Raw genomic sequence first — 25,961 nt, forward strand, 5'->3', positions numbered from 1 at the left:
GAGGTACTCCTCATTGCTAATTTGACTGTGCAGACCAGAAGAAAGAGTTGGACCCACTTTACCAGATTCCACACCACTCTCCCTTCCGGGCATTGGTTCATGTTCTGGCATTGGACCAGGATTCAACATCAGCTTCTCCCTCTGGCATTGGGCCAGAATCAACACCACTGTCTTCCTCTGGTATTGGACCAGGATTCACCTTCTAGCATTGGACTAGATTCCAGACAACTCACCCCTAACTCAGGACAGGAGTCACCCACATCACAAGTTAATTCACCAGGGTATACTGTTATAAAAGGACCAATAGACTTAAAAGTGACTCTCAGAAGGAAGAGTCAAAAAGACTGAACTGTATGAGGAAATAGATTGGTATCAGAATCATAACAAATTTTAAAGTGTTTTAAGACAGTTCTGTGTTTGAAAAAGGTTGTAAAAAGTTAGGGCTGTTAATGAGAAATTTCAGTTAAGTTCCCCAAAATTAGGACCAAGGACACCAGGTCAGTCCTCTACAGAGTACCCTCCCTGGGACAGACCAAATTAGTAAGGACAGACCAAGAGAGGTTTAACCAGAGGAATGCTTAAAAGGGACTCTAAAGGGCTGGAAAACTTCTAAGTAAAATCCCCAAGAGATAAGGCCAAGTGGGCAGGCTGTGTAAGATGACCCATACTGGACTCTTGGGAAGGGTAGTAATGATGGCTTTCGTTCCTGGTGGTGCTCAGGGGAGCGCAGGAGAGCCATGCAGTAAATGCTACCAACTCCTCTAGGAGGAAGAAATAAGTTCCTTGTCAAGAGTCCACACCAACTTAAACCCTGATTGTGTTAACCTCTCCCAATTGGTCTTTTTGTCAAAAGGATAAGAAAAGGTATTGGCCCAGAATACCACCACTTTAAGCAGACACTCCTGGGAGGATGCCCTGTAGGAGAAGCCTGGTTGCGCTTTGAAAGTGATGCTAGTGAAACAAGCCTGGTAAATTCTGTGCTCATAATTTAAAAATTGCAAGTTGATGCGAGCTTAAGTTAAAGCTCGATCAAAGAAAAAGAGGGGGGACTGTTATGAACAAAAAAAGGGTTACCCATTTTTTTTTCCAAAAGTTGTAGAATTACAAGTTTAACCAGTTCTGGCAGAGGAGTGCTTCTGATAGCTGCTTGTCGAATCTCCTGTTAAGTATCGGGTTGAGCCATCTATGGTTGAGAATTCACTCTATTGTATCAGCATCAGCCTGCTTGTGGCCAGCTGGGAGGATGGCATCCCCCCAAGATGGTAGAGGGGAGGGAACCAGGAGTTGATATGCAGATAAGTTTAGAGCCAAAATGCAATGGGGCAAGCCCCCATTCCAAACGCAATTAATGAACCTCTAAACCAGCGAGCCAATATGGAATTCAGAGATCAAAGTGGTCTCTAGACATCAGGGGTGAGGTGAGAAACCAGCAGAGACTCTGAAAACCTTAATGGCCCCTCACCACAACTTCAGAAAATGTTGGTTAGAGCCAGGACCCGAGATTGACGAATCGAATTTGGGATCCTGTGGGTGTATACCCTTCCCTGCTCTCGTGAGGCCAGGCCCCCGGCTCTGCCTACTGGTGGACAGGGCTGCATTTGCGTCCTCCTCCTCAGAGTCACTCCAGGGAGCTGTGATGGCGAACCTGCAGATACGTTGGACCTCCCAACCCTGAGCTGATCACTTTTAATAAAGGCACCAAAAAGGAGAGAAATCTCCTGCCCTGTTTATTTCACAAAGAATAATGTGATGCTGAGTTGGCTTTACTCTTTCTACTTTACCACTGAAATATTTTCCCAATTGCTGGTAATTTTTTTTGAGATTGTGTTTGCATTAATGAGGAATTCTCCAGCTTCATGTTGAGGACCCGGAGGTAATTCCACAGCAAACTGTCCTGCAGCTCCTTGTGACTGACTGCTCAATATGGATAAGAAATGCTGGATCTGTTTCAATAAGTATTTTTAATTGGGTTGAGGGGAAACAGAATCAGCCCTTCATTCTTTTTGTTATGGGAGACATTAATATTTTTTCCTCTTTTTTTTTTCTTTCTCTATTTTGCCAAAATATGTCAGGAAGAAAATGCCAAAGAAAAAGAAAACATACCCAGAAAGCTTCTATCCATCATATACTGTGTTCTCCTGAAAACATAACAGAGCACTTCAATTATAACAAACTGTAAAAGCTAAAAGATGTGGTGTGGAAGTGTATTTGGGAACAATCCCCAGCTGAAATTAAATCCCACTCATTATTTTTCTACCTCTCTTTTCACGATTTCAATTAAATACTTAAAAATGTTTATGTACAATTTCTTTCCCACCTCCCTGATGCAAATTATGCAGTATCTCCTTGCTTTGTGAGATGGGTTATTAGATTAAAGGAGCATTTCTAATTGTATTTGGAATCTATCCCTGATGGAGCTGATCATTATAGTGAGAAACTAAACTAGCAGTGCCACATCACTGTCCATGAAGCTGCTCCAAATCCATTTGTTTCATACAAAAGATCAGCTGTATTCCCCAGCCAAAACTGGGGAATCTTGGTGTTAATGTTGATATCAGGGAGAAAAAATAAAACCCAACATTTTTCCATGGTTACTCTGACATTTCTACAGCTTCTGATAAGAATCAGGGTCTAGTAATTGTCTGCTACTTCATTATGTGAACCAGTGGGTTTAAACAAATCCAGTTTCAACAGAAATTTACTGCAAAAACCTCAACAGCATTAGGCCATTAAGCAGCTGAATGAAAAACTGGTTGTTTACTTCTCCTGTAATTGCCAGCAGTCACTTGTGTTGTTAGATGTGTTTGAATCTCAATAAAAATCCCGACTGCTTTGACCTTTGCCTGCAGCTCGATTAGCAAAACCAAAGATAAGATTTTTATCTTGCAGGGGCCATGATTAGAACTGTCATAGGAGAATTTCTCTTGAGGTCTGAATCTTGATGAAAAAACCCTTAATAATAATCTAATAGACTTGAGAGCAGAATCTGTCTGGGAAATGAAGCAGAGACATCATCACCAGCTGCCCATGGGTGGGCAAAGTATCAAAGAAACCTGAGGAGCCAGAAAGGGGTAAAACAATGGCAAAAAAGCACAAGCAGAATTTGAATAATTCATGTCCTTATGGTGAAATTAAACAAATAAACCAAGATGTTTTGTTTTTCTCTCTGACATATGTCAGTTTTTCAAAATCACTGATGGTGTTTTATGAGACTGGGCATTTCTGGGCCAGCTGGGATAAATTACACCCATTACACAGAAGGGAATTTTGGACCCTGAAAAAGTGGTAACTTGTGTAAGATCAAAAATTCACTATCCTGTTAGGAAAACAGAATTCGTATCCAAAATGCCAGAAAATGTGACTCCTTCCTCTACTCACCTGGCAGGATCCAGCAAGGGAGGGTAACCTGTAATACAAGGAAGGACCTACAGCCCCATTACCAAGACTGATGATGATGATTGAAATAAACAGGGCAGGAGACCTTTCTCCTTTTTAATGCCTTTATTAAAAGTGATTAGCTCAGGATAGGGGGTTTGCCAGGTCCGGGACTCTGCAGTTCTGTCCCCTAGGGAGCAGAGCCGGGAGTCGCATCCTCACGAAGGCAACGGGGGTATACCCCGGCTTTGGTTTGGTTTGCTGGTTCAGGAGTCCTGGACCCGACTGACTTCTTTTAACTGGGGTGAGGGGTGACCGAGGTTTTCAGCTCTCTGCCAGCTTCAGACCTCGCCCCTGCTGTCCAAACACTAATTTGACCTCTCAGTTCTGTTTTGGCTCATTTCTTTTGGGGTATTTTCCAGGATTTGGTGGGGGTCCCGTTCCGTTGCAGTCTGGGTTGAGACTGTATTTGCATGTCTCCTGAGATCTCCTCCCTACCCACTCTCCGGGGGGGTTTTCATCCTCTTGGCAGCAGGCAAGGGTGGTACTGAAAAAAGAATTCTCTACAAAAGAGGGTTAATGACTCGATACTCAACAGATGATTACAACATTTAGCCAACAAAAGAACTCTCCTGCCCAGTGATCAGTTCCCAGCTTAACTTTAAACTCAGCAATCCTTTTACAAAAAAATGGGTGACTCTTTTTTTATTCATAACAATGATGATGATGATGATGTGTAATCTTAGCTGAACTGGATTTAAGTTACAAAGCCAAACAAAAATGCAAATTTTTATTAAAAAATTCTACTTTTATCTGACAGCAAATGTGGTGGTCACAAGGGCATTCTAACACTCCAAGTTATTCCTTAGAGTTGCAAGAGGTTTTGTGGCCAACTGTAAGTTCAGGAGGGAATTTTTTAGAGCAAGGTCTGTGTCTATTGAAGACTAAATCATGGCCCTTCACTGAAGCTCCCAGACTCTACTGCAGCATGAAATTATTCAGGCTAAATGCACATGTTAATCCAGAAAGAGAACAGACACGTGGAAGAAGCAGGAGTGTGTTATGAACAAAAAAGAGGTTACCCATTTTTTTCCCAAAGATTGTAGAATTACAAGCTTAACCAGTTCTGGCAGAGGGGAGTGCTTTGTATGTTGTAATCACCTGTTAAGTATCAGGTTTTTAACCATCTATTGTTGAGAATTCACTCCATTGTATCAGTATCACTTTGCTTGAGGCCAGGTGGGAGGATGGCATCCTCCCCCTGGAAAGGAGGGGACCAGGAGTTGATATGCAAATAAGGCAAGCCCCCCACCAACTGCAGTTAACAAACCCCTAAACCAGCAAGCCAATATGGAATTTAGAGATCAAAGTAGTGTCTGGACATCAGGGGTGAGGTCAGAAGGCAGCAGAGACACTGAAAACCTTAGTTGTCCCTCGCCCTAAGTTAGGAAGACCTCAGCTGGGGCCAGTACCCTAGATGGAAATCTCAGAAGTTGGGATCCAGGGGTATATAACCCCACCTGCTCTCGTGAGGACGGACCCCCCAGCTCTGCTCCCTGGTGGACAAAACTGCATTTGCCTCCTCCTCCAAGTCACTCCAGGGAGCTGCGATGGCGAAGCCTCAGACCCGTTGGGCCTCCCAACCTTGAGTTGATCACTTTTAATAAAGGCATTTAAAGGAGAAAGATCTCCTGCCCTGTTTATTTCAGCTGGCAACTGAGGTTTGATTTTGGTTTATTTTTTTTTCATTGAAAGTGTACCCCAGAGTTTCCCTGTATGAAATTTCCCAAGGTTTCTCTAGAGGCAACTACAGTCAGGGCTTTCGAGGTTCCTGGTGCATCAGCTGTTTTTGAAATCTGTCTTTTTCTTCCCTGTGTCTCAGTTCTCCCTTTATAAATCAGGAAATAATAACTCAGCACTTGTCTTTCCCATTTACATTCTTGGGTGGATGACGATTGTTCTGCTGGTGTTTGTTTATAACAAATACAACAAAATTAGCTGGATTTCATCTGGAACCTGATGTTTTACTGTAAGCAAACTGAAAGAGCAGAGTAAGGACCTGGGGCCCAAATGAAGTTGTTCAAAATTTTTTAAGAACTTCAACTTTTTACAGTAGAAATATAATTCTTTTATTTGCTTTGCACCTTGCTCCTAATCTAAACCCAACTAAGATCAGAAGCATTGGGAAGAATCTCTACCTGATCCTCTGTCTGAAATGTTTGTTGAAAGGGAGAAGACAAATCTGTATGAATAATTTGGAGGAAACAATCAATAAACCAGACTTACAGCTCACATATCCCAAAGTACACATTCCCCCCAATAATTTATTTGTTTGCATTAGCAAGATTTCATATACATTCAGTATTTTGTTCAGGGAAATGACCAGCATGAACTTTTCAAACATGATAAATCTGGAAAACAGCGTGTAGAAAATTCAATGACACAGGAATACCCCATTCCTGAAATGCAGTGCCTGTTTCAGGAGAAATCTTTTAAAACCAGCCAAACTTATACAACATGCAGGCAAAAAGCTGCTGCAGGCAGAAGAGAAAAAAACCCCAAAACCATTTTTTTTGCAACCAAAGACTGGAAAAAAAAAATCCACATAATCGTACTGTCAGGAAGAATTGAGTATTCAATGAAATTATGAAATTCAGGGAGGTTTTCCATCATTGGCTGAGCGGACTTGCTTTCAAAGTGGGAATATGCTGAAATGCTAGGCAGGTTTGTGTTTTCTTACTTCAGAAAACAGTTTACTAGGGCTGGATTTTGGCTCCTGATAAGAAATTTGGATTAATGCAACAAAGTCTCATTCTTTGGATGAGATGTTGTGCACTGTAAAAACATGTTTATTTTTACTATTAACATGTGGAGGTTTTTGACTCTGAAAAAGACCTTGATGTTACCATGATGATAAAGGAGAGGCTGTTACTCATCCTGGGTTTGAACCCAGTGTTGCACTGAAAGAGAAATGTTCATTAAGTGGAGCTTTGAGCCTGTTGTGGGACTGACAGATGTGTTATTTCTCACGTGATGGTTGCCATCCATAGCTCTCCTCCTCAGCAATTCATTTCCCCTTAGCTCACATTTGCTATTTTCTCCTTCTTTGTCAACATGAGAAATATGCAGTGTGCTCTGCAGAGAAGGAATGACTTTTCACTCCAATCCTTGAGACAAATGCTCCATCTCCTCCTGGGAAATCAGAGACTCAATTACATCTGTCAAGCTGGGGGGAAGATCTTTATTTTAAAGCACCACAGGCTACCTCTTTAGTGTCTTGTGGTTTTTGTAGCAGTCATATAGGAAATACCTTCACAAATATTTGAGAGTGTGTGAGAGGTGCGGGCAGAGAGCAGATGCTGCTGTGAGAGCAGCTGTCTCATGACCTGTTGGATTTTTTCTGGCAAAGGATAACACTGGTGCAAGTCCCAGATTTGCCTGGAGCTAAGTGCAACACTTTGAAGACCAACTGGCTTTTCTCTTTGGCTCTGCTGTCAGAAGAGATCATCCAGGAAAAATTGGTGTCAAAAGCCTGTCCCCTCGAGTTTGTTTTCAACATTGTCTTTCTTATCCAAACCATATTAAGACAGGAAAGAGGATCAAGGTATCTCTGGGTAGGATGCGGAGTTAATTACCCAGTATGGATTCAGCCTGGGACAGCTGAAACATTGCTGGATGGATCACTGAGTTGCTCTGTGCCTGAGTAGCTTTATTTTAAGATGTAGTGCCTAATAAAACCCCACTGAGCAACAGTAGCTCAAGGCCAACAGGCACATCTAGAACTGGGCACTTCCACTTCAGCAAAGCAAAAAGAGCTTTTTTAACTGACTTCTATCAGTATAAGATGTTGCAGCCCGTCAGTGTTGCCTTTCAGAAAATTGAAAAAGTCAGGCAGGGAAATTTTGTTAAGAAGCTTTGTGAAATTTATTTTTGCTTACTCCAAGTAGAGAAGCAAGAATATTCCTGCCTAAATCTTTCTTCTTTTCAGTGCTATGGATTTCCAGTACATTAAGGCCTGGCAAAGGAGAATATTCTTTTACGCAATGCACAATTTAACCTTGGAGTTGGCAGAGAGAAACAAAGAATATAAAAATGAGAAGACATTTATTTGGATGGTGGGCAGAATTTAAATATTTTGGATTTGAAAAATCTTGCAAAGTACACAAAGCCTCAAAAACATCAGATAGTGTATCTGAATTGACTGTGGAAGCTGGACTTTCCTTGCGCTGGGATAAAGAAGGGTTGGTGATCTCCTTCACCTCAGGCTGTGAAAGTTAGGAGTCATCTCTGTGATGCTCCAGCTCTCAACCCTTTGCAGCAGAGATGGTGCTCCACCCAACATGGGAGTCTTGTCTGTCACTCCCAACAGAAAACCCTGACCCGAGAGGATGGTGGGATGTCAGAGCCATCCTTCAGAGGTTTCAGGCAGGACACAGGTCAGTGTGGATCTTGGATGTGTCTTTGAGGGGAACTCCTGGCAGTCCACTGTTCCCACTTCCCATCTGGCCACTCTTTGATCTCTGCTCTGTGCTCCTGCAAGGTTTCACATGACAGAATCCTTATGCTGGAAAGGTTTTACAAGTGATGAGTGATGTCCAGCCTCTGGGAAAACCTCTTGTCCTGTTCATGCTTTAAGACAAACAGATACATTTAGCCTCTGTGACTGCAGCTCTTTCACCAGTGCCAAGTTCACTTTAAATAACAAAAAAAAAATGGGCTGCTTAAATGTGCACTCCTTTTTTTTCTGTTTCCTAGAGCTCCTTCTATGGTTTTTGAGAATTCCCAGTCCAAATATCCACCGAAATGACAAGTGCCAATGACCCTTCTTGCAACAAGGGAACAGGGCAGTTGTCCTGCAGAAATTATCAGAGGGAGCCAAACAAATTATGTGTTTGTTGTTGCTGGCAAAACCTGGCAGCCAAACCAGAGGTGTGGCTGGGACCAGGCTCACCTGATGCTGAGGACTAGGAGCTTTTCAGAGTAACTGGACACAGAGACATTCTTTAGAATCCATTTGGTAACAGAAAAAAAGGATGAAGATGAGACCAAGACTTCATTATTCCAACCTCTGTCTCTGCCACGCAGGAGAACTGTGCTACATCCATGTCCATCCTGACACTGCCAGCAGCAGGTTGACTTATTTATCTTCATCTTACAGGGTCAGATTATATTGCTGCATCAGAATTGCTCTGGATTCATATGAATCCAGTTGTGGAAACCTCCATGTGTACCTCCACAACAACTGTTTGCCTGACACTGTGAAACCTCAATAAATCTGAAATTGCTGCAGCAACCCTGTGTAAATCTCCCAACTCCAAAGAAGATATAGCAAAAAGGGTCTTACTGGTCATAAAAAAAGTATTGGTTGTAGAATAAGACAGGGTTGGGCACCAAGAGTGTGCAGTGAAGATTTTAAATCTTGCCAGTCTTGCTCAATTTAAGGAGTTTTTTTCAAAATTCAGGTTTTGTCCAAATACACATCCCACATATCTGAACCCTGTGAGACTGGAAACCTCGGCCATGAGTCTCATATGACTTTCTTATGAGATTTTCAGCTTTTCTCCTTTTGCTCTTGGCTTGAAGTACCATGAGAATATTTTCTTATATGGTATTTCCACACTTTTAGCTTCAAATTCTAGGCCTGAAGAACCTTAAGTGTGAGGTGGATTTCTTATTTAAGCTAAAACTGGGATCATGCGACAGATTTGTGTTCTGTGAGTGCATAAATAAAAGACACAGGAGACAAATCCTCTTTACATTGGGGACTTAATACTGAGTGAGAGATAAATAAACAATGATTTCTCATCAACACCACCAAGGTGTTGTTTCAAGACCCCGTCCTCTGATAATGAATCTTATCTTGAGCCGTTTCCCTTTTCAAGGCAGTGGATCTTCAGCACAGCAGCTGACACAGACAAGAGCAGGGGCTCATGTGCTGTTTCAAGGAGCTGAATTCTTACTTGGCAGGCTCAGGAGGAGTTATGTCAAGAGCGGCTTATTTCTAATATTGTACAGAGAATTCCTCCCACTATTTCTTCCAGATGCTGGCCGTCTCATTTATTTATTTATTTGGATTAGCTGTATTAAAATATAACATGCTTCCAAATGCTTTGCTCCCAAACTCCCAAGGGATGGTCCTTTCTCATGGGGATGGACATCCTTAAGCCTTTCAACATGTTTAACTCCCCCTGCTTAGAACAAGGAGAAAATTACTGACTCCAGAGTACCAGGATCTCATAGAAAGCTTTGAGCACTTGGTCACTTCCTGACTTGAAGGAGTCAGGAAAAACACTGGGCAGGGAGACAGGAAATATCTGTAGTTTTTCCAGTGACTGTGGCACTGATCTGGCTATCAAGTACCTGAGCAAAGAATTACTGAGCCTTTCAGCAGGTTCCTGATGGACTCAGAAGATGAAAACCAAAAGGATAAATGCAAATGAGTTCTTTGAGCCTTATTTGACAAGGACTTACCTAGTTTTGAGTTTTATTATACCTGCATCAAGGCACATGGATTGCCTGAACATACCAGGCACACATGCAAATTTTCATTTGGTATGGTGTGGAAATCAGGGAGGCTGATTGTACAAAAAGGAAAAGTTCTCCTTGGTCTCTGAAGCTTGGTGAAGCGCAGTCACTTGGATCAAGTTTTCCTTGGCCATGGAGTTGACTGAAATCCACAGGTGAGGTTTGGCTTTATGGGGAAGGGTGGAATCACAAAATGGCTCTGAAGGTGGAGTTGCCAGAGAGTGTCGAGGCTGAAATCAGCATAGGGTCTTTGTGGTTCTCGCTTTCTCCTCCACGGCCTAAATGAGAGCAGTGGGAACTTTAAAGGAGGAGAATAAAGGGATAAAGCTTTTAATTGCCAAGGAAACACCTGGCAGATGTTGGACTCTCAGAATAACATCCACTGAAGCCATGCACTATCTTTGAGGGGCTCCATTCATGCTCCCAGCACTCACAGACATCCTTCCTCTAAAGATTTGGCCTTGTTTCACCTGTTCATACCTAGATCCTTTCAATGATCATGCCTATTCCTACTTCCCCATAGAAAGAGTGACATCCCATGAGGTCCCCAAGCTGCCAGCCTGGTACACCCAACTGGTTATACATCCTCCCCACTCTCGCTCAGGGAGATCGAGTGGATTTTAATGGTTGGCACTTTGCAGTTCTCATGGACAAAACTCCCTGAAGTGCCTGCGCAGCAGCATTCCTGCAGGAACCCTTTGCTCTTGGCTTTGGCAGCTGTGCAGTCTTTGGAAACAGCATTTTTGGTGGGCATGCCTTGCATGGCGAAGATCTCCCACTCGCAGACCCCGTCTGACTTGGAAATCTTGTAGAAGGTTTCTCCTGATCCCACAGGGATCCTGACCACCCCTTTGCCACTCTCCATGCTCTGGCCTACAGGATGGTTGAGGTTGAAGCTGGGGGTTTGCTTCATTGCTGGCTGCTTCCTCAGGAGGCACTGAGCTCTCAGGACGTTATGGAACGCTTTCTTGAACTCTTGACTTGAGCAAGGATAGATGATGGGGTTGATGCAGCTGTTTAAATATCCCAGCCAAAATGTTATTTTAAAAAGTGTGTCCGGGGGTTTGATTGCAGGAAAGAAAGAGCCTAAAATGGAAAATACACAGAGTGTTAGGGCAGAGGCAGTGAGGAATTGCAGGTAACCAAAGAAACTAAAACACTGGAAAAAATAAATAGGATTCTGTTCTGTCTTGGAAAAATTATGATTAGAAACACAATTCCTGCAGGAACAAGTGTTTCAGGATCTGTGGTGTCATACAATTACATGGATGTTCCATCGGAAACCAAGTCAAGAGAGCTATTTTATAATTACAAGAATTATATTCCCATTTACAGCTAGAGAGGCAGCCAGAGGGCTGATTCCAGGGATAGAGAAAAATTCCTTCCTCAGGGACTCCTAATTCAAGATTAATTACCCAAATGAAAGCAATATCTTGGAGGTCATCACAAGGGGCTTCAGATGGCAAGAAAAGCCCACCATTTCAGAAGGGTTAGAGAAAAAAGGGATTAGAGTTGACTGTGTTACAGCTAAAAGTCTTTGAAATTAGGAAGTATTAGGTACTGATATTCCCTGAAACCTGCAGAAAATCTAACCATCCATACCCTGCCACATGGAATGCATCTAAAATTGGGAGAAATTAAAAGAAATTTCCTTCTCATATCAAGGAACACTGGGGAGGCTCTCATAGGCAGCCATGAGGTGTGCGTATGTATTTTAAAATTTTAATTTTTTTAAAAAAATATTTTTATTTATATACACACATATTCTGATATATACTTGCAATGTTACCTTCGAAAGATGATTCAAAGAGCAAGAACTTTCTTTACTGCTTTCTTAGTAAAGAAATTTCTTAGGCATTTCTTTTTCTATAGAATGATGAGTTATCTGCTGATTTAAAATCTTGCAAACATTTTTCCTAATGCCAAATCTTTGATTTTATTAAAAAAAACCCAAAAATAAAATAAAAAAAACCTCCCAGAAACAAAATTTACTTGTTTTGTAATTTATACTCAAATTTGTAATAAACAAGACTTTTAGCACTGACAAATGCTTGTCTTCATGCTTCCCCTGGAAAACCTGTAAGCATGTGGAAAGAAATACTGTGGAAGCTTCAGGCATCAATACATCCATCATCCTCTGCAGTTTAACCATATCTGGGAGCAGCTCCTAAGCTTTGCAGGGATTGATCTGTTGCCTTGACCCCTCGTGGCAGAGGAAAAGCTGTTAATGCTCTCTGAGGATGCCCTGATTGAAATCTGAGAGCTGCTCAACTGCTCCGCCCTTTTTCCTCTGTCTTTGTCAAACAAAGCTGCAGCCCTTCAGCAAATGCTTTCCAGTGGCCGAACAATTCTTAGGGTGGTTTAGCCTGTGTGGGAATGCATCAAAATCCTGCCTGGGCCAGAGACACTCCTGGTGCAGGGTAATTAAACCAGTTCATCCCGCTGAACACGGGATCGGCGGGGTAACGTGGAGCAATCTTGTGGTGGCACCAGCTTCTGCGCCCTGAGCAGAGCCCATGGCCCAGGGACACTGCTGTCAGGGAGGGAACAGGACACGGGACAGGGTGAGAAGCCTTGCAGGAGCTTCTGACCTCGGACCAGGTGGTGTGTGTGTGCTACAGCAGCAGAGAAGTGACAACAAGTCAGGATCATCGCAGTTTGGTTTGGGTTGGGAGGGGCCTTAAAACCCATCCAGTGCCACCCCCTGCCATGGGTAGGGACACTGTCCACTACCCCAGGGTGCTCCAAGTCCCGTCCAGCCTGGCCTTGGACACTTCCAGCGATCCAGGGGCAGCCACAGCTGCTCTAGGAATTCTATCCCAGCCCCTCTCCACCCTCACAGAGAAATTCCTTCCCAATACCCCCTCCATTCCTCCCCTCTGTCAGTTTGGAGCCATTCCCCCTTGCCCTGTCCCTCCAGGACTTGTCCCAAGTCCCTCTCCAGCTCTCTTGGAGCCTCTTTGGGGGCACTAAGCCTTTCCTAAATCTGTCACTTCCCCAGGCAGTGCAGAACATGCCACAGGAGCTCTGTCTCTGTCCTGGGGCAGCTGAACCTCTGATTGCAACCTCAGCTATAACCTGGGCACCAAGCATGGGTCTCACTGCCTCTGTGGTAGCTTCTGGTTGCTCCAAGCTGGCCCAGGTAGAGCAGTTTCATTATTACTTTCAATATCAAACAGATTTTAAGACCAAAAAGATTTTGCTAAAGAAAACAAATGCAGTTTTGCAGTGAAGCACAAGCAAGCACACATGTCCACAACCTAAATTTTTTCTCAGCAAAATAATGCTTCTCTCCTTTAGTAAAAAACAGCTAAATAACATTCTCAAAGAACTTTCTGGCTGAAGTCATTGGCAGATGAAAAATAACGAAAAGCTTCTAAATGCCCAAATCATGCTCAATTTTTTGGTTTGTTTCCTCATTTAAATGCTGTGTATCTGCTGCTTTCCTATTTTGTGGTGTGAGAAAAGGTGAACGAAATCCCAGTTTATGGAATCAGTGTGAGGCCAAGTGTAAAAATGGGTAAATAATAACAATTCCTGTTTGCTGCAACTTCTTGCTCTCTCCAGATGGAATGCAAGGGCTGTGCCAAAGTCTGATAAAAATAGAAAACAGCCAGTGTCAGAGTCTGTCCCTTGCTCTTTTTGTGGGGTGGGATCTGCATGTTAATTTATTAATGTAGCCTTTTTTGGTTCATCAGTGGAGACACTCGTTGCTGCCTTGGAATAACACACAGTGAAAGAAAATGAAGGAGCTTTAACAGCACAGAGACTTTGCTATCTACAGATCCCACTGCACACTGGCTTTCAGATAATCATGGAACTGTTTGGATTGGAAGGGAAATGGAAGATCATCTAATTCCAGCCCTCTGCCATGGGCAGGGACATCTTCCACTATTCCAGGGTGCTCCAACCTGCCCATGGACACTTCCAGGGATGCAGCAGCCACAGCTTCTGTGGGAAATCCATCCCAGTCCCTCACCACCCTCACAGGGAGGAATTTCTTCCCACTAATCCAAGTGTACCCTCCTTCACCCCAAAGCCATGCACTGTGTTATCAGTGCATGCCCTGGTAAAAACTCTCCCTCCAGCCTCCCTCTAGGGTGTGTTTGACACTCAGGGGCCACCAAAATCTCTGTCCTTCTATTGCAGCCACACAGTTACCTCTGTAGCTCAGAAATATTCCCTAACCTTTCCTGTTGGCTACCTGAGTAGCTAGGAAAAGGGGAAAAATATCTTATTTTCCAAATCCTTGAGGAGTGGTGTTCCTCCCCACAGAATCCTAAGAATGTGTCCCTTTCTTGCAAACCTTTAATATTCACTGATGTTGTGATCAATCTCAGTGGCTGATGGATCTGGTAATGAGCAGGAGGCATTTTCAAACCTGGTGACAAAGTAGTTTGTTCAGTGCTGAGCTCTCAGAATGGACAGCTCAGGTCAGATGAACTCAAAGGAGAAATAAAACAAAGATTTTGTGGGATTTTTTTTAAACAATGACCATAATTAATCATGAGATTAAACAAGCATGTTGAATTATGTCTTTTTAGGGTGTATGGTACACATGCTGTACAAAGCAGTGAGCACAGGGAAAGCAGGTGGAGCTGGGATGAACATTTCCATTAAATCCTTGACCATTTGGTGACTGCCAGTTCATGTCAGTTAAAGTTTGGACACCCGGACACCATCAGCCAGGGCTGAGAAAGAAGAATTTTTGCACCTAATTCTCAGAGCAAATTTTTCTAGTCCTCTCACTCCAGACCAGTTGGAATCACAGATGCCATTCAGGTGTCCTCTAGGAGAGCTGGAGAGTAAACAGCAGCTAATATATTATGTTTTCACCCTTGAAATTAATTCTCTGTGCTATTCACTGGTCTTAATATCTTCCTTTGCATACTGTCAGGAATTAGGTCGTAAGTAGCAGCAAACCTGATTAAAGTTTAAAGGCTTCACCTTATGCTGTCCCCCTGCAGTCTGTGCTGGAGGAACAGTAAGGAAACTTTCAAGGGGTCTTTTAAAGCATTTTGAATCATGGATTGAGTAAATGACTCTGCAATTCTGGCTTTGTTTTCAAAATGTTGAGGAGACTCAAGTGTCAGTAGCACAATACAATTGCTTCTTGTAAAAGTAAATAAAATAAAATGTACTATGAGCCTCCCGAGATCTTTTGCCATTAAGTATTTCATCACTCATCCCTGGAAGTGTCAGGATTGCATTTTGTTCCCACATCTTTTATCTTCCAGTTTTTCAGCTGGAAATTTCTTCAGCTCTGAGAAGTAAGTTTGCCACATCCCTCCTGTGAGTAAGTGCTAATTCATTCTCAAAACTATTATTTGACTTTGTCATTTGTCATAAGAGCTGCCTGATTATGGGTTGTTTAAAAACCAGCCCTGATGTCATGCATCATTTCACTGATGGACAGCAGAGTGGGTTTTGGAACCTGCCAGACTGTAATAACATGTGTTATTTACTCTGCATCATTGCTGCCAGCACCATAGGAATCAGATCCCGTATATTTGTGTGACCCATCAACCCTTTTTGGTGTTGAAAACGATCTCAGCTACAAACCCATCTGTGCTACAAATCCATCTCAGCTATAAATCCATCTCTACTACAAATCCATCTCTGCTACTGAATCTTGCAGCTCTGTTTAGGTTTGCTGCTTTTTTCCCCTCTTTTTATTTTGTGTAGCTTAAATATGGTGACTGAGACATAGCACAGAGGTCAGGTGGGGATGATACTGCTTCAGTGCATGGGGGAGGTCAGGGTTGTGTCCATAGAGAATCCCAGAATGGTTTGGGTTGGAAAGAACCTTAACTATCCAGTGTCATTCCCTGCCATGGGCAGGGACACTTTCCACTATCCCAGGGTGCTCCAAGCCCTGTCCAACCTGGCCTTGGGCACTGTCAGGGATCTGGGGCAGCCACAGCTTCTTTGGGAATTCCCTCCCAGACCCTCACCACCTCCCAGGGAACCATCTGATATCCCATCTAACCCTACCCTCTGGTATCGGGAAGCCATTTCCGCTTATTTTGTAATTCCCTTGTCCCAAGTCCCTCTCCAGCTCTTGAAGCCCCTTTGCGCTGGGAACAGGAAGAGTGCTCTGGTTACAGGGAAACAAAGCTCAAAACTCAGGTCCTGGGATCTGCCTTGAAGCAGTCATTCCAGAGGGCATCATGTCTTCCAGAGCCATAAAGACCCAGAGGATGAAGCACAGAGGAGTAATGATATTCCAAAGGGAATTAACTGTGTACCACGGCCTCCCTAATCTCTCATGGCTCTACAAACATTGATAAATATGCTGCATTTTGTATTCCCAAGCCCAGTGTTAGCTCTAAACTTTATTACCTAAGTGTTCTGTACTGCATCTCAGGCTATGATTCAATCCACCCTCTGGAAGGTGTACTTATAAAAATAAGTATATCTAAGTATATATAAGATATACACACACACACACACACACATATATATATATATATATATGTTGCTGCAGAGATTGAAAGCTGCCCCTTGTACACACGTGACCTCTCCTATATGCTCTTATTGTTCCCTCATGGGAAGTATTTTTTAATGGAACAAAAAGTGGTGTCAAGGAACCGTTGTACAGTAGGAAATGATCCAATTAACACAACCAGTACAGAAAAAAAGTGGTGATGTGAGGAAGTCTTGCACTTTTCAGCTGTGCCTCCCCAGGGCCTAGAATATGGTGGCTACTCCTGAAGGAAAATGAGAGGGACTTTGTGCTTGGCTATTGCTGATGTATAATAAATAGACATAGAAGGAGGAGCGAGTTGGTTTTCCCTCCCAAAGCCCAGAATTCAGCTCTCTGCGGCACCATGAGGGTGTCTGGGCACAGGTGAGAGGTGAAAAGGTCAGGCAGCAGGAATGGGTCAGTCTGGGAACACTGCTCTGACGATTTGGATTATTTCAGACCTAATTTATGCTCTGTTTCATATTGTACCCACTTAGGATGGATGATATTTCTGGGAAATGTCTCAGCAAGCAACTATTTCCAGATTTGCTGTGGGCAGCTGCAGATTTAGAAAGCTGATAAAAAACCATGGGAAGGTAAACTGAGGTTTTGTTACCCATATGAACCCAAACAATCATATTGTTTCACAAATCAATGTAATTGTCACTCCAATTCCAGTTCCCAAGCTCTTACTGCAGTGGAATGGGTCTGGATCCCATTGTTGACATTTTGGAGATATTTGATATTTGCCCTGAAGCCCTCACTCTTGAAGTCATTAACTTAAAATAAAACAATAATTTTCCTTTAAAAATTAAAAAAAAAAAAAAACAACCAGAGAATAGTTTGAGAATCTGAGTCAGTCTCAGGCTGCCTCATGAGTTTTTTGTCTGTCATGATTTTGGAATCCTTGGAGTCAGAAGCAAGAAATTATCTCCTTCAGCAAGAGCCAAGTACCTCTCCCATTATCCAAATTGTAGACAAATCCTGACAGTTGCTCAGTGGGGTGGGAGCATCACTCACCACAGCCTTTCCATCACTCCTCAACCCTGAATTGTGCTGTGGCATTTGAGAGCAAGTGGAAAATGACACTCCTGCTTCCTTCACTCTGGGGACTTGAAGGTGGTGGCTGCATGAGGAGGGAAATTCTGAGACAAGGATGAGGCTCCTGTGAAAGGTGACACACACAGGAGAGCCATGGGAGTGGCTCTCAAAACAGAGCAGAGCTGATCGATCTTCCCTCCATTGTTTTTAGTATAAATGGGTTTTAATATTGATTCCTCCCCTCCTTTGTTTTCAGTCACTGGGACACATTTCAGGATTTGGGAATGGTGGAGAAATGTTAGCCCAGGGATGTCCATGGGATCTTTGTCATTAGCTGAAATATTGACCCAGACCAACAGTGCCTTTCCAGTCTGTGATTATGAAAAATGCCCCTTGTGAACAGCAAAAAACCCAAAAAACCCCTTGCCATGGAAATATCTTGTCTGTTTATCTTTCTGGCTGAAATTCTCCCCATTCAATGATTTAACTCACACACACTCTTGCGCTCTGTGACTCAAGGAGTGCAAGCATTCTTCCTCTCCCTGACCTGGGATCCAGAGAAAAAGCTGGGGCTTTATTCTGAGGGTTTTCTTCCACTTTTATATCTTTTTTTTCTCTCTAACTGAGAGAACACAGAAATATTAATGTGGGGAGTCTGTGTTGATGTGTGTTGCTACTCTGAGCCTTGTGACCCTCTGAGAGGTCATGTTGTGTCAACAGCAGAGACGGAAAAATGCACTTTATTTTTCTGGTTTATGTCTAATGAAATGAGAGTGGTCCTCTTTGACTCTGTTAAAAAAAAATACCACAAAATAGTAAATAGAAACCATCTGCAGACTGGATTAGAGGATTCCCTTGACAGTGTTTGTGTCAGTTCACAAGACTAATTTACTTCTAGACCACAAACACAGACACCCTCCAGCAGATCCTCTTTTTTGCTTTCTTAATCACAAGAATGATTGACAAATGCTAAAACTCTTCCTCTCCCTTGCACAGTTTCAGATTTTTTCCCCTGTGGCCTCCTAGCTCAGACTCTCCCTTTTTATTTCTTCCAGCTTTGGAAAGCAACACCTGCAAGTTGATGCACAGAAAATAGACCACAAGCAAAGCTCTGAGAACTTGTTCTCTTCTGAGAATTTGTTAAGATAAATCATTAGTCCCAGGCCAGGACCGTTTTTGCAACACCTCCAACCCTTTTTTCCATCCATTCTGTGCATGTTTCCCTTCAGAACAACCTCCAAGCACTGTCTTTTATCTTGCTGAAAGAAAACCTTTTGAAGAATTCCCAGAACAACATATAAATGTCTTCCAGTTACAGGACAAGGTCTGTTCTATCACTTGTAACATGAAAAGTTTCCATCACTGGGAGCTTTCACTGATTTCTAGTCTCTTCCAGCTCTGAGTCTTTCTACCTCTGTCCATCTATCTACATATATCCTATATCCCTTTCTAGAAATTTCAAGAGAAGAACAAAAAGCCAAAAATGCCGCTTGTAATTAGGCATGCCAGAGCCCAACAAGCCCTGATTGCCCAGATGGAGCTGCATCTGAGCCTCTCCCCACAAACCCCCTGCCCCTCGGCCCAGGAGCTGCAGATAAGCTCAGGTTTTTCTCCATAACCCTCTCTAAGAGATGCAGACAGGCTCAAAGCTGCTTTTTCCTGTCTCTGTTTTGTTATTTTGTGTTTGTCTGGTGGTCACTGAACTGTTAATTGAAGCTGTCACTGATGTCAGCTCTGCTTGGTTCTGCTCACAGGAATGAAAACCTGACTTCTACCAGTGGAAACCAAAGCTCTGACAACCTTGTGTGTTACAGAAGTTTTGAAAAGCAAATCTTGGCCTCACTTATTTTCCTACAACAGGATTATAATTTCCTGGTTTTTTCCACAAACTTCAAGCCAAGTGAGAAGAAGGTGTGTTGGATTATTGGGCTGAAGGATTTTGCACAGAACCTTTGGAATGAAACTTAATCCAAGATACTAAGAGAAAAAAACATTCCTTACACAGACTGCAACTGGTACCTTTACTCTCCAGTTTCAATTCAAATAATTTCTTATGGCAGGGATACTCCAATTGTTTCTCCGGTTATTTTCAGCAACATCAGCCAACATGAATATTGCGTTTTTCTTGATATCTTTCCATCCCTCTTGCCCTTCCCATACCTACACCTCAAAGGCTTCCACCCTGCTTTATGATGCTCTCCGTAAAACTAATGTTTCTTGCTTGGAAGGAGTTCTTGGCTGGTAGGGTGGATATTAATAGATGTGGAAATCTTGAAGGTGCTGTAGATTACAATGAAATTAATCTAGGTTTAGGGAAGTTTTGATGAATGGAATGATGAGCACAGTTGTCTGAAGAAGTTTCTTTAGCAGTTTAAGAATATCTGTCTTGTGGGTGACCTGCATTGGGAATGGTCTGGCTGATGAAATCATGGAATTATAGGCATTTAGGTTGGAAAAGATATCTTGGATCATTGAGTCCAGCGGTCCAAGTCCACCTATAAATTATGTCCCGGCACAGCACCTCCACATCAGCCAAATCCCTCCAGAATTGGTTGATGGGACCATGTTTTGGTCTGTTTTGGTCCCATGGCCACAAAGCTGCAGAGCTGGTCAGGTTCTGATTGCCCAGCTGTGTATGCTATGAGCCTCCATCAGGGTTTCAACAGGGAGGATTTTATACATCTGCTGGAAAGTCAGATCCTGACAGGACCCCAAGACGCTGTCAGGATCACTTCCCTATCCCAACTGGGCCTGGGTAAAGGACAGACCTGAAAGTGGTTCTTATCTTTTGGAAAGTGCCCTGCCTCAAAATGAGTCCTTGGCTTTTTTGAGGACCTTTTTAGTGCCACTCATCTATTTAATATTTTTTTTTGTCCTTAAACAAAAGCAGCAAAGAGGTTTTGAAAGCCCTATAATATATGCTTTAAAAAGACCCTGTAACCTCCCCAAAAAAGAGAAAAAAAACCCTCCAGAGTTTCATTACAAGGGATCAAAGGAGGATACAAAGCTGGAACCCAGAAGATTTGTTAAATGCAAAGAAAATTAATTAACAGCAGTTCTGTGTGGACAATCACATTTGCAGATGAAAAGTGTATTTAATGCATTCTCTCAAACCCTTTTTGAGTATGTTTCAGTCATCTTGGCAAGCAGCATTTCATCGTGCTGACATCCTGGCCAGCATGAGCAAGGCCCTTGAGGGCTTCTCCTTAGGAAAGAGTTCCAATCCAGCACTTCCCAGTATTGATCAAGAGGAAAAAATTCCGAATTTTTGGGTTTTTTCACATTAACAACAGGTTTTTGTGTGTCTTGATAAATCTTGGTAAAGCCCAGTAGGGGTTAATTGAAAAAGAACAGTTGTTTATTAAAATTTGAAAAAACAGAATTTAAAAAAAAAAAAAAAAAAGGGAAAATAAAATCCCCAAATCTTTATTTTCATGTTTAGGTAAGACTGTTTTACCTTTCCTGAATTGTCCATATTGTTGTCTTACTAACTGAAGCTTCCATAAAACCTTACTTTATTTTTCCTGTACAGCATAAACCCTTTCCATAGGAGAAGCCCTGAAATTGAGCAAGTCACAGATTTTAGTTTCCATGTTTGAAAAACCTAATATTTAATGGCAGAGCCCAGCTCAGTGTGATGAGCCATGTCCCTCACCCTCAGCTATAGGTATGGAATTAGTATTCTGCTTTTCCATCCTGCAACTGCATCAAAGGTAACTGAGCAAGGTTTAATTAAAATTCTAATTACTTCTTTATATTCCAGCAAAGCAGAACAAATCCTCAACTTTGCTCCACTTGGAATGACAACTGGAGAATAAATATTCACCTCCAGCATGGTGGCTGAGCCAGTGTTTGGCCAGTGGGCTCAATGAGTTCCCAGAAAAGTTGCAATCCAGAGCAGTATAAAATTAGTTGGAAGGACCCTCACTGATGTCTCCTGACTGGTTATATGAAAAATTGGATTAAAAGATTAACTTTGCTTGGAGTTATGGTATCTCACAGGATGAATTTCCTGATAAGAAGCAGATATTTTTTCCTTAGAGTGGGAATCATCAATGCTGAGCACTTCAGGAGGTCTGTGAACAGCTACTTCAACCCTGAATGAATTTATATTATGACCTTTCACACGTTTAAGTCACCTGGCTGCAAACATAAACACACAAACCCTTAAAGATCCTGTTCCATAGCAAAGATGGTCACAAATATCTGCTCTACTTCACAAAAGAGAATTTTCTATGCCGAAAAAGTACAAGATTGCTTCCCTAGTTTTCAGAATTTTGTTTCTCATCACCAGAGATCAGATTCTGTCTAATTTAACACTCGCGGTTTTTTCATGGGCCCTGCTTTGTGGTGGTGAGTGTTTTATATTTTTGACAGCTTTGCAGTACAAAATTGTTCCCTCAGAGCTTTTCTGATCAGCGTTACGCCACCCAGCCACAAGCACAACCCTCCCTGTCCAGAAGGTGCTGGAATACACACAGGGATTAGCTCTACTTACCAAGAGGCATTACTACAAAAAATGGGAGCCAGCAGAGAACGAAGCATCCCACAACTATTCCCAGGGTCTTGGCAGCTTTCTTTTCCCTTGAGAACTTGAGCAGGCGCACAGAGAAGTGGTGCTTGCTCTTGGGGTTGGGTGCAGAGCCTCTTGCACCAGGCATGTTTTTGCGGTGGATGCGGAGAGTCACCTCCTCGGAATGGGATTTCTCTGTCTTCAGCCCAGAGGTCAGCCCTTTGTTTTCCCTTTTGGCCACCACATAGACCCGGCAGTACATCACCAGGATGATGATCAGGGGGAGGTAGAAGGAGCCCAGCGCTGAGAACAAGACGTAGCCAGGCTCCTCTGTGATCTGGCAGATAGTCTCATCCTCCGGGGCTGGCTCCTTCCAGCCGAAAAGGGGCCCAATAGAGATGACCAAGGACAGTGCCCAGACACACAACAGGGCCAGGAGGCCCCTCCTCTCTGTCACTATGCTGGGGTACCTCAGTGGGTAGCTCACCCCGATGTATCGGTCGATGGAGATGATGCAGAGGCTCATGATGGAAGCAGTACAGCAAAGCACATCAACAGCTGCCCAGATGTTGCAGAAGATCCTCCCAAAGACCCAGTAGCCCAAAATCTCCATGGTAGCTGAGAAGGGCAGGACGGTAGAAGTCAGGAGGAGGTCAGCTACAGCCAGGTTGATGATGTAATAGTGGGTGACACTCTGGAGGTGTCTGTGGCAGGCTACGGACAGGATAACCAGGATATTACCCAAAACCCCAAAAACAATCAGCCCCCCTAGAATAACACCCAGTAAGATGGCCTTGGAAATGTTCACAGGCTCCACAGAGTGAGTGCAGTTGGAGCACTCGGAGGAGTTTCCAGGAAGGAAAGCCATGGCTGGTAATGTCCATGTGAGGCTGCTGAACTTCACCCCCTTTCCAGGCAGGAACAGTGACAAGATCAGGAAGGTCCTATAGGCAACATTTCCTTAGTCTTGCTGGGGAAAAGAGTTTTGAAGAATGTTTTAGAACTGCAGCACCAGCAGCAATGAGAAAGATCCAGAAACATATTAGAAAACCTACCCTTGCTCCTAAGCTTTCACCAGAATAACATGGTTGATACTCACCAGTTCCAAGTCAAATTTAACTCCTGCATTTTCCTTAGGGTGCACAAGTGGGGCTACAAAAACCTGAGGCTGTTTGTCCCACTTTCCAGGGCTATGTGATAGGAAATACTGGAGCTGCAGGTTCAAATAATTTCAAATAACCTTTTGGGGAAGGTTCTGTATTTAAGGAAAGTAAATATTCCAAAGGGTTTCCAATTTAGCTTCTCCTGAGAGGAAATCACTGATGCTTTTAATTGCCTGGTGTTAGTCCTGATTCTGCCTTAAAATTGTCTTAGAAACCTGACTGGGTGGAGGTTGCTGCTGTGTCTGCTCAGCAATTTTGTTTGACATGCCCATCATGCCCCATCCAGGGTTTAGGCTGTCAGTCAGAGCTTTCCATATGTGAAGCACTCATCAGTCGAGGTCCTGGGCTGCAAATTAAAGTTCATATACATCAGCTCCTGGCTTGCTCTGAGGGGAAGAGTGGAGTTTGCCGTGTGCACAGGGCCATGGTCTCGTGCTCTCTGCAGATCCTCAACCCCCTGGAGAAGACAAAAACAGGAACAATGCGATTCCCAGAAGCCACACTCGCTGCTAGGTTTCCCATATATGAATAGAGCAGGAGGCTATTTTAGGGTGCTTTCCTCAGGCTGGCTCCAGCCAGTGGAACCAACCTTTTCCAGCCCAGCACTGTTTAACAACAACTGAGAGATCCAAGTGTGTTTTCCTGCCTGAATTTTCCCTTTTTTATGGGGCTTATTATCACCTGCAGAGACCAGTTCTAGGAAAGACAGAAGCCTGCAGGACACAATTCAGGACTATACAAATTGTGCAGCAGATTTAGAAGCTCAGAATTTAATCTCAGGTTTCTTTATTAAGCGAGACTTTTCCCCACTAAAGTGTTAGTCCAGCTGAGCTGCCAATTTTGAAAATCTATAAGAAAAAGCAGCTCCAAAGCCAAGCAGAAGACATTGCAAGAAGCAAGCCTCCTAGTGAGTGACACAACATTTCAGGGTATCTGGAAGCCAAGCTCAGCCTTTGCTGACTAAATATGGAGAAAAGGTACCTCAGATGGAAAAGTGAGGACTAGCCTGGGAACTGAGACCTGAGGGGCATAGAGAGGAGAGCTGCAAGTGGGAGCTGCAAAACCTTTCCCAACATCTCCATGTGGATATAGAATTTCCATCCCAATTATCAATCAGAGGTGGAAAACCACCACTAATACTGTGGGTGTAAAACCCCAGATGAAGGACACTCTCTAAGTGTCCTTTGGAATGAGTCCCTCAGATTGTGCTTTAAGCAGCAACAACTGTCCCATTTCCAAACCTTCATGCTGAACTTTCCCTTAGGCAAAAGCATTTCAAACTCTGAAGCCCCAAAATTCCCAGTTCACAGGCAGGGAGGAGGGGGGAAGGGGGAGATGGGTAGGTATCACACTGTGGGTATTTTACTTCAGTACACTAAAATGAAATTGGATCTTATTTTCTTTCCCACTTTCCCACCAGATAAAACAAGTTGAGGAATAATCCCAAGGAAGAAAAGGACAGAATATCTAAGCACATACATGAAAAGGGAGTGTTGCACTGAGCATCTCTGAGCATTATAATTGTGATCATTACCAAATAAAGCCCAGCCTGTGGAAATAGCTGGTGCTGGGAAGAGCAGACCCCAAGCTGCTCTGTCTGCCCCACACCCACCTCTTCAGTCTTCAGAAGGCAGCACAGTTCCTGTGAGCATCTGGGAAGGAGATTCTCAGCACAGCAGGCTCCTCTTTCATGCGGGGATGGGGCTCCGTGCCTGGAAATCCTCTGCTTTGCTCCCTTTACTGCCCCACTGGTATTTCAGCAGCTGGCAGTGGAGCTGATTCCCTGCATCCCGCGGCTGTGAGGGGCTGGTTCCAGGCTCCCTGGAGGGATCCGTGTCCCGTTCCGTGCTCAGCTCCACACTGCCAAGGAGCAGCAGGAACTTCGCTGCTCTGCTATGTAGCAGAGCAGTAGTCTTACCATTACCGTAATTCACTAGCACTCCCGTATTGTCCAGAAAGAAAGAGCACTCTCAAGTGTGGTTTAAAATATTTTCTTTTTTTTTTTTTTTTTTTCCACTCGAACTCCTGCAGAGACCAGAGAGTGGAAGGCAGATAACAAACTGTTCATGAGTTAACACAAAATTTTTAGGATCTAAAAAGACAATTTCCTGCAGGACAAACAGAACAAGGAGAAGAAGTCAGGACACACTGCCTGGGGATTCTACATGGTGGGACAAAGCACAGCTGACTGGAGATCGGGGTTTAAGGAGGAAATTCCTCCAGCAGAATGTGCTGTTGAAGGGAGATTGATTTTTCACATGGCTTTTAATTGCAGTTAAAAAAACCAGACGTGTCCAAAGTCGCAAATGAAGAACAGATACAAAAGTGATGTCCTGAAGTGAAGGGGGCACAGAGTGGGATTTCATAACCAAAGACCAGCAAACCCTGTAGCCACAAGGAAGAAGAAGAAGAACTATGTGCCTATTCTTGCATGACAGACTCTCCATCTCCTCCTCCTGGGCAGTAACTTTGAGAGGGAAAGTTTAGGGTTTTGGGTTCAAGAGTTTCACAGACAGAGGTAAATTTGAGAGATGTTCAGATTCCCCCAGGAGAGTGCTGGAAGCAGATCTGCGCTTGTCAGCAGCCCTGATCACTGGTCCAACAAATTCAGAGTGCCTGCTTGCTTCTGTGATATCCATTGCTACTGGAGGAAAAATTTAAAAAGCAGCTCCCAGGAATGTGCAATTTGTGCAGGTTGGGCAAAGAGTTTGGGACAGTGTAGTCACTCTTATGGCAGCTCCAGCTACACCATTTGCTGTCTGTTAGAGAGGAAAAAACCCCATGAGAAGAAACGGCAAAGTGAGGGGGCAAAAAAAAAAAAAAGAAAAAGAAAAGAATTCAAACTGATTTTGAGGAACTTGCAAACTACAAAAATGAG

General features: G+C 43.3%; 1 protein-coding gene across 1 annotated transcript; it reads right to left on the reverse strand.

Annotated features, from left to right (window-relative positions):
- Nucleotides 1-5,588: 5,588 nt before the first annotated feature.
- Nucleotides 5,589-24,952, reverse strand: ADRA1A (adrenoceptor alpha 1A). The gene is made up of 3 exons (XM_009097717.4): nt 24,696-24,952; nt 21,906-23,540; nt 5,589-10,986 (listed from the first exon to the last, which is right to left on the reverse strand). Exons 2-3 carry the CDS (start codon nt 22,786-22,788, stop codon nt 10,478-10,480), a joined length of 1,392 nt encoding a protein of 463 aa, XP_009095965.1. The 5' UTR covers nt 22,789-23,540; nt 24,696-24,952; the 3' UTR covers nt 5,589-10,477.
- Between the last annotated feature and the right edge of the window lie 1,009 nt (nt 24,953-25,961).

The sequence above is a fragment of the Serinus canaria genome, chromosome 22 (assembly GCF_022539315.1).
Source record: "Serinus canaria isolate serCan28SL12 chromosome 22, serCan2020, whole genome shotgun sequence".
In the NCBI taxonomy this organism is placed as follows: Eukaryota; Metazoa; Chordata; class Aves; order Passeriformes; family Fringillidae; genus Serinus; species Serinus canaria.